At 40.7% G+C, this 8,590-nt stretch overlaps 1 protein-coding gene across 1 annotated transcript; it reads right to left on the bottom strand.

Moving 5' to 3' along the window:
• Positions 1 to 659: 659 nt before the first annotated feature.
• HTR1D (5-hydroxytryptamine receptor 1D) lies at positions 660 to 1,796 on the bottom strand. The gene has a single exon (XM_009819107.2). It carries the CDS (start codon positions 1,794 to 1,796, stop codon positions 660 to 662), a length of 1,137 nt encoding a protein of 378 aa, XP_009817409.1.
• Between the last annotated feature and the right edge of the window lie 6,794 nt (positions 1,797 to 8,590).

Below are 8,590 nucleotides of genomic sequence, written 5' to 3'. Positions count from 1 at the left end.
TAAAATATGTAAAAATTATTTCAAATAAATTGTCTTCTTTCTACAGTTCACCAAAAGCATAGCTTCAAATGCAGTATTCGTGAAATATCCACAGAACTTACATATACTCTATGCCTTCTATGCCCTGCTGCTTATAGTTAGGCTGTGTAATACAACTTCTGAAAAAGTTACAGGTTTTATCAATTTCAAATGGATAGGATACATGCCATAGAAAATGCAGACATCAGATCCTGTTCTCCAGAAACTTTCTCAGCCTGCATAAATCAATAATATACAGCAGAAATACTGATGTCCTGCAAATATGCACACATTTTCCTCCCATCAGGTTACAAAGGCATGGCAGAATTGGATAATATGTGTCATCTTGTCATACAAACTCAGGTCTCTGGTTCACACTCCTTCACTTATTACAAAGTTTACTTCATGTGTTGATCTTACATACACAAATGATTACTGCAGGGACCACAGACAAGTTCTGTTATGGGATGCAGAATTTCTGACAGAAAGTACCAAATTGGCAAGAAGTTCCCAGTTACATGCACAGCACAGGGTAGCAGCAGAGACAGCAATTACCACTCTGTACCTTAGGAATGAAAGCACAGAAAGTTTCCAGGTAGGCTGCAAGATTGCACAAGGGTCAGTAACACAACAGGAGAAGCTCAAGACGAATGCTTTTTGAAATGTATTAGTTTTTGGAAAGCCTGTTTAAATTCTTCATTAAAAGCTGTATAAATGACTGGATTGATCAATGAGTTTAAGTAACCTAACCATGTAAAAAAGTCCAGTAGGATGGGATGAAACCAACAAGCATCTTGGCAGATTGGTAGGACTAGGGACATGACAAAAAAAGGCAGCCAGCAGAAAATGAAAGCTCCCAGAATAATGCCTAAAGTTTTGGTGGCTTTCCTTTCTCTTGCAGCAGAAATTCTTTTCCTTTCCAGGACACTATCTGCAAGCTTTATTTTAACATGATTGATAAATATTGGGGATCCACCTGAATGGGAATGCCCTTCGTGAAGGCTAGCATTAATGGAGCAGAGGGAAGACCCAGCAGAGCCGGTAATCAGGTGTGCAGTAGTAAAACGTTTCCCATATAATGAGGGTGGCTTCAGAATCCTGGATCGAGCCGCTACATAAATTCTACCATACAATATCAGGAGGAGTACAGTCGGGATGTAGAAAGCTCCACAAGTGGAATAAATTGTGTAGGAAATTTGATCTGTGTTCACAGTACACTTTGCAATTTCTTCATGAGCTTTCACTTGCCTCCAGAAAAATGGTGGCACAGAAATACTAATAGATATCATCCAGACCACAGCAATCATGAGTGCTGCTCGGCCAGCGGTCCGGCGTTTGGCATATTCCAAAGCATCTGTGATAGCCCAGTATCTGTCCAGTGCAATAACACAGAGGTGTAGGATTGAGGCTGTGCAGCACGTGATGTCTGATGATAACCAGATATCACACAACACTTGGCCAAAGGCCCATGTGTGGGTGACAGTATAAGCAATACTGATGGGCATTACTAGGACAGATACTAAAAGATCAGTCACTGCCAAGGAGCCAATGAGGTAATTTGCAGGTGTGTGGAGCTTTCTAGTCAGAAAAATTGTAATAACAACAAAAACGTTTGCCAGGATCGTTGCCAAAGTTATAACAGACAGAAGGACTGACAGAGAAATCTTCAGCCCTAATAGTGTCCTTTCATCCAAAGCCAGTGGTGTTTCAGTGAAATTTAATGACTTATTTGCTGAGCTCTGGAGAGAGAGCTCTGCTGAATGGTTATACTGAGTCATCCCCTGCTCTGATTTCACTTTTCACTTTCCAGTGTAATCTTTCTGGGACGATGAAGAAAGATGCTTACTTTTTTGCTGAAATAGAGTCCAACACTGAAGAAGTATTAACTTGTTGAAAACTTCAGCTTACACAGCAGATGAGGTACTCTCCTAAGCTAGATTTTCCATCACATCACATCAATGACATCACTGTTAAAGCAAAATGTTAACATAATCATCCAGACATGATTCTGGTGCATGACAATACAAGCAGTACTATAAGTGATGGGAATTTAGGTGTTTTTCATTCTCATCTTGTAGATGACTAAATCATTCTTTATTATCTTTTATTCACACCTCCTTTCTGAACTAATCTTCCTCAAAGCTGCATAAATCAATACCGAAGAGTAAGAAGCCAAAAAAGAAACATCTGGGCATGTAACTGATGCCCCTGTGCCTGGGACAAAGCTATCCTCAAGAGTATTTTCCCTTCCTCTTCAATAGCTGAATGTCACTTTTTGATACTTATAAGGGACACTTTATTAGTAGAGTACCCAAGATATAAAACAATACTGTCTGGATTCCTTTTGTAAACATAATTTCTGCCAGATTTGTAAATCAAACCTCTTTTTGAAAAGTGCAGAGCTCTCTTTTCATTTATTCCTCCAGCCCATTCAGGTTTTCTCTTCAACATTCAGTCTTCAAATGCTGAAGTCAGGTGTTGGGTACCAGAATTCAATGCGTTGGCGCTGAAGCTCACAGCATGTTCCAAGTACTGAGATATTCCTGACCATGCACATGGTGAATGATTGTAATGACTTGTGGAGAGGTGATTCCCTCAAAAGAGGAAGAATAGACTTGTTAAGGGGATCTGGAAAAAGAAAGCAAATGTTTTAGTCTGGAGTGATGACACAAGAGTTGTGGAAGTTGAGGTATCACAGTATACAACCTACAGGCTTTCCATACTTTTCTTTAGATTCACTTAGTGTAACATGAAATCTTTACAAACCTGAAGAAAACATCCTAAGACAGATTTCCTTGAGACCTTTCACTCAGATCCACCCACGAGTACCAGAATGTCACTTACATTATGCCAGCCCAAGCTTTCTTGAAAGAGAACCTGAATATGGGTCACGAATGGCTTTGAAGCATGCTGTGAGAGCTAAAAAGAGAGATGCCAAACTTCTCCAAGAAGATAATCACCAGGACAGCCTCCTCCCAACCATCGAGGAGAAACACCTCTATCAGTCATAACTGGTACAGTTTCATGCCATGTGACACAGAACTGAGAGTCACTCGGTTAGGAATTGTGGAGCAAGAGCATCATATATTCTACGTGAAACACTAACACTTTGGTGTCAAACAGCCTCTTTCTGAGCTCCTGAATCCTAACATAAGAAACAGCAGTTTTTGGGTTTGCGTGTTTGACGTTTTTATAAACATCCACCTTCTGTGAGTAAAACTTATTTTTAGTGATGCTTTTTCTTTTGAGGTGTATTTTCCCAATAAGGGGACCTAGAAGAGTCTCATATTTCACACTAGACTATTACTTTCTTGATTTTTTTTTTTCCCCAGGAAGGCCAACGTCTCTCCCTAATGACCATTTTTGTGACACCAAACAAAGGTTCAACTTATAAGAATTTTTGAACATAAGAATGGCCATAGTGACGAAAGTCCATAAAATCCAGTCACCTGTCTCTGACAATGGCCCATACATTCAGCTCAACCCTGGTGCCTTTTTCTGATGCTTTCCCAACTCTGACACATTCTTTTTGAGACAGAGGGACCAGAACCACAAGGTGTTGAAGATTTGGATACACCATAGATTTATACTGCAGCATAATGGTATTTTCTGTTGTCTTCTCAATTTCTTCCCTAATGATTCCTGAGATTTATGTTGCTTTTTTAATCATTACATAGCACTGATCTGACATTTCCACAGAACAGTCCCAATTAATACAATTCCAAAGCAATGGGTGGTAACATCAGCATTTTTTCCTGTTTGCTCACTTTTTGCATCTATCTGTATTGTATGCCTTCTACCACTTTTTAACTAAGGTTCTTCAGAACTCTGCACAGTCGGTCCTTGTCTTTATTACCCCGAAGAGCTTTGTTTCATCAGCAGATGTCATCACCCCGCTATTCATGTACTTTCCAGATCACTTAAAGTCTCTTGAGGGTCCAAGTAATTATATCAGTTGGGCTTCACTCAATCCATATACTCATCAGCTTTTCTTAATTACTTCAACAGATTTGTGAGGTATAACTTGCCTCTACAAAAGCCATTTTGACTGTTCCCCAAAACACCATATTTACAATGTGTACAATAATACTATTGTTTATTATAATTTCTGCAGGCTTACAGATAAGCAGTTGCCCAGATCTCTTTGAAAACTGGTATCACAGCAGCCATCTTGCAGTTGCCAGGTGCAAAGGGAGTTTTAAGTAGAGGCTGAACACCTCCGCTGATACTGTTGCACTTTGGATCTTGAGTTGCATCGAACTCTTTAGCTGAGCACTGTCTGATAGTGAAGGTTTGTTGTTGTTCACTTCGTCCAGAAATAAAGGTTCCACTTGTAAACATCTTCCAAATTCTCTTTAGTGAACAGGGATGCTAAAGTTAATCTAGTTTCTCTGTGACAAATTTCCTTTATCTTCTCTGGGTTTTTTTTTCCCCATACCTTTACCATCTCTTTAACTCTCTGACTCAGTAATAGCTCACTTCAGAGCTGTCACTTTTAGAGTCTAAGAAATCTCTTTACCTGAACACTGGGCTGATCACACATCCCACGCAGGAGAAAATCTAAACCAAAAACACCAGACAGACTGATTAGCAATATTAAAGACAATGACTGTATTACTTAAAAACTAAAGCCAAGTCCAATCCTGATTTCAGTTACTGAGAAAAGTGATATCGAGCCTTTCCCATATATTGCAAGTATGAGCCATTGTTCAGTGTTAGAACAATACCAGCAATGTGGAGTAAAATGAAGTGCACATCACCCACCCACCTGTATATGAACAAGCCTATTAGTAGTCCTATTGATTCCAACAGCTGTCAATCACTGTGGAAAAAAAACCACCGATGTGAAACATGGTATTTTCAGTCAAATGAACTAGTCTTTGAGTTCAAATGAATTATTAATCTTCAACCAACATACCAGTAAACAGGACAGCCTGACACTGGGAGAAAGCCTTACTGAAACCAAACAATGCCTCAACAGATACTGAGCTACCGAATTAATTTTTATAAATAGATGATGTTTTCCTGTGATGTGATCACCAAAGGAAAAGAACCAATTTTTTACAAAAATGCTCCAAGTCAGGTATTTGTCATGTGCTCAGAAAGAGTGCATTGGCTACTTCCTGCCCCACAAATAAGGCTATCATGACTGAAAGTCATTTTCAAAAGTAACTCCAGGTCAGGTTTCTAAACCCCATGACAGACACATCTTGTAGGATTTCTACTGGGGACTTCAAAACCTTAAGTAGCATATATTCTTAAGTTTAATAAAATCATGCACTTGTGCATACAGAAGAAGTCTTTTGATTGTGAGACTTTCACCAAGAAATACGTATAGCATGTTGAGCAGCTCTTATCCATTCTGATTGTCAGGGCAGCATCTATCAGAGATGTATCAATAATCATGCAAGGCAGCTAGTCAGTATTATTCATTGGTTTCAGATTAAAACAGATTATGAGAGCACGTGGGCCTGACAGAATTTTTGTTCCCTACTTAGAGATTTATCCTGGGTGTTCACTGTGCTAACATTAAAATATATTCCCCATGTGCTAAATTATCACCAGGGGCTATAGACTTATGCAGAATAATTAGTCAAAATAATCCTTCCCTTACAAGCAGTAAGGTGCCACTATGCAGTATTAACATATGGAACTACAAATATTCAAAATATAAAAACCCCAAATGCAGTGTAGTATCTAAACAGAACTGCAGTCCTCTTCAGCTGCTTGGAAGCTCTTGGGCTCCATGAATGAAACTGGCAGGCGGTGCTCTGCTTGGGGACGTGCACAAGGTCAGACAGGATGGTCATAAAAGTTTCTTAAAATATATAGCTCCTCTATTGCAATGACTTATGCATCTGCTTAATGATATGACTTCATATACTATAAATAACCATTAAATTAAATGGACTACTCAGAACACAACGTTACATGCTTACATAGGTGTTTAGGAATCAGAGACTCTGAATCTACTTTAAAAAGTTTGTTTGAATGTACTTCCCTGCGATGCCTGTTTTAGAGACTCTGTTACTTAATTTGTGTGACTTGGTGATCACTACCATTGATATAATTAAAAAAAAATCAGTAATGGGACTCCAGTTAGAATTAGTATATTAGGACATAATGAATTTTAGTTACAATCTAAATAAAATTAATGGCTTTCCAATAATTTAATATTTCAAGTAAGTTACCTTTTACTCAAGAAAAAATCCTGAATAGAAGTAAATGATTTTCCTGTTGGAAAAAAAAAAAAAAGAAAAAAAATTCATTTGCTTAAACTACACATGCTGAAGAAAAATAACATTAAATCTCAAGCAGTCATTAAATTAAGTCAAGTACAAGGTCATACATATAGTTGCATATTAAAGAAAACAGAACGCAAATGCATAGACATACACATCCTGAAACACGGGGAGCCCAGGAGGAGGAAGAGGCCATCAGGCATGTTCAGCTGAGAGCAATCTCCCAGTGGGACGTGTTGCCTAGGCAGAGTTTACATGATCTGCAGAGCATGAGGGAGTACTGAGTAGAACCTGACGACGTTGTCACCTCTAGATAGCATTATCATCTTCAGTATGTGCAATTTATAGTCTGGGTAATTGCAGGCCGATAGCTGTGGTGCCTGCAGTTCTGTTCACAGTGCCGATGGCATCAGCCCACGTTATCCCTCTGCCCTCACCCCACAGGCAGGACATGGTAGGTTTTTCACCAGACTTCTCAAGATAGAAATCCTCTCAGGGGAGCTGGCTGCATCAGCACTGTCCTTAGCCCATCTCTTCTTGGGCTTCAGCTGGTGCCCTTGGCCATGGGGCTGTGAGTATTTTTTCAGTTCAAAGTGCCTGAAATAAATTGAAGGTGATGTCACAGCCTACCACAGTGAGGTTTTCACAGCACAGCACGCGTGACATGAGGTACAATGCATAGCTTGGGGCAAACTGCAGGGTTCTGTTGGATGCTTGCAGGCAAGGCTTCCTACAAGAGCAGTCAGGAACAGCACGGAGCAAAGGAGGCCAAACCTCTCCTTGGTTTATCCACACTACCGTCCCCAGCATGGTGCGCAGGTTTGGCAGTCAAGGGAGGATGGGGCAAACTTAGACCCATGCAGTGAGGATGATGAGAAACCGAGGCACAGAGTGACCATGGAGTGAAGATACTTGACAGTGATGATACAACCACAAGCAGCACAGTTACAAGAGTCTCTTCTGTAGCCAGTGGGGAGAGGACGGCACTACCTAACTGCAGGACCACCAGAGACAAGGACTGCCCTCTGCAACTGCCTCTCTTCTTCACCCTAGATGTGATCTGGGCTGACCATGTCACTCATTTATACACCTCCAACATTACTGAAGGTTGCACAGGGGAGGGACCTTTTGGTCAGTTCCCATGTCCACACATTCAGTGGTTCCTGGGAAAGTCCAGGAGGTGAGGAGATGTGTAATAATGTCTTGATACCCTGGAGAGGTTGGAGAGATTGTTTTTCGTTCATCAAAAAGAAGGAAAGATAACTTCATCACAGGAAAGAGTATTTAAATGGAGAGACAATTCTAGACAGTGCAGTGCTATTTATCTTAGCAGACAAAGCGAAAGCTCAGTCCAGGGTCTGGAAGGTGAAGTGAGGCACATACTCAATGTGTAAAGAGAACATGCTTTAGCTGTTGGTGATAACCACTGGGACTGCTTCAGAGTTCAGGGTCCTCACTTAAAACCAGGCACTTCTTTTGCAAAGATGCTTTGCATTGCAGCTTTGCAGTTAAACTGACACAGCAAACGCAAGGCAGCAGGGGAGGGCCTCTAGCCTGGTTAAGTTGGAGGAGAAACCGAGCGCCAAACTGTGACAAGGCAGGTAAACTTGCAAGCAGGAGGCTGTATGGCGCTGACAGCTCGTGATGACAGAGTGTCATCGTGTGGACTCTGCGGACGTGGAACTGCAGCCCTGCACAGAGAGAGACCACCAAGGTTTGCGAGAGATGTTCAGTCCAGAGTGTAAACGAAGTCATGAAACATTTCTGTCCCTTCTGGAGCACAGCTACCATTTCTGGAGGACAGGGTGATTCTTGCAAACAGCAATTTTATGGTGCAGCTGACAACAGCTTCTGACAATGCTCGGCTGCAATGAGAATGCTTTGGTGCATCCCTGCAGATCTGCATTGGAGTGAGGTTAAGTAGCACATACAAAAACAAGTATGTTGAAATGAAAATACAGAATTTCCTCTTTCACTGAATAGAACAGGAAAAAAAGAGAAGGTGAAATGTCTTTTAGTAACTTGAACATCCCCTTTAAGTTCACACTGAAGTTAGAGAATTCATTCTCTTCCCTTGTAGCTCTACTGAGCAGGGGAATTGCAAAGGGATGGCTGAGAACAGAGCTAAATTTCAGCAAACTACTGAAAATCTATTTGCTCTTCCATCTTTTTTTAACCGATTCTAATTTTTCATTTAAATGTAGAATCCGCTATCTTGCCTAAATAATACAGGTATAGGCTATCACGCTGAAACCTTGCCCAGTAATAAAGCTACTCCCTGTGTGAGCTGACAAACACCAGATGGCACTCCTAACAGGAATCACACCTTC

Source organism: Gavia stellata, chromosome 29 (genome assembly GCF_030936135.1).
Source record: "Gavia stellata isolate bGavSte3 chromosome 29, bGavSte3.hap2, whole genome shotgun sequence".
Classification (NCBI taxonomy): Eukaryota; Metazoa; Chordata; class Aves; order Gaviiformes; family Gaviidae; genus Gavia; species Gavia stellata.
The sequence above is the reverse complement of the archived record's forward strand: the minus strand, read 5'-3'. Positions and strand labels throughout refer to the sequence as shown.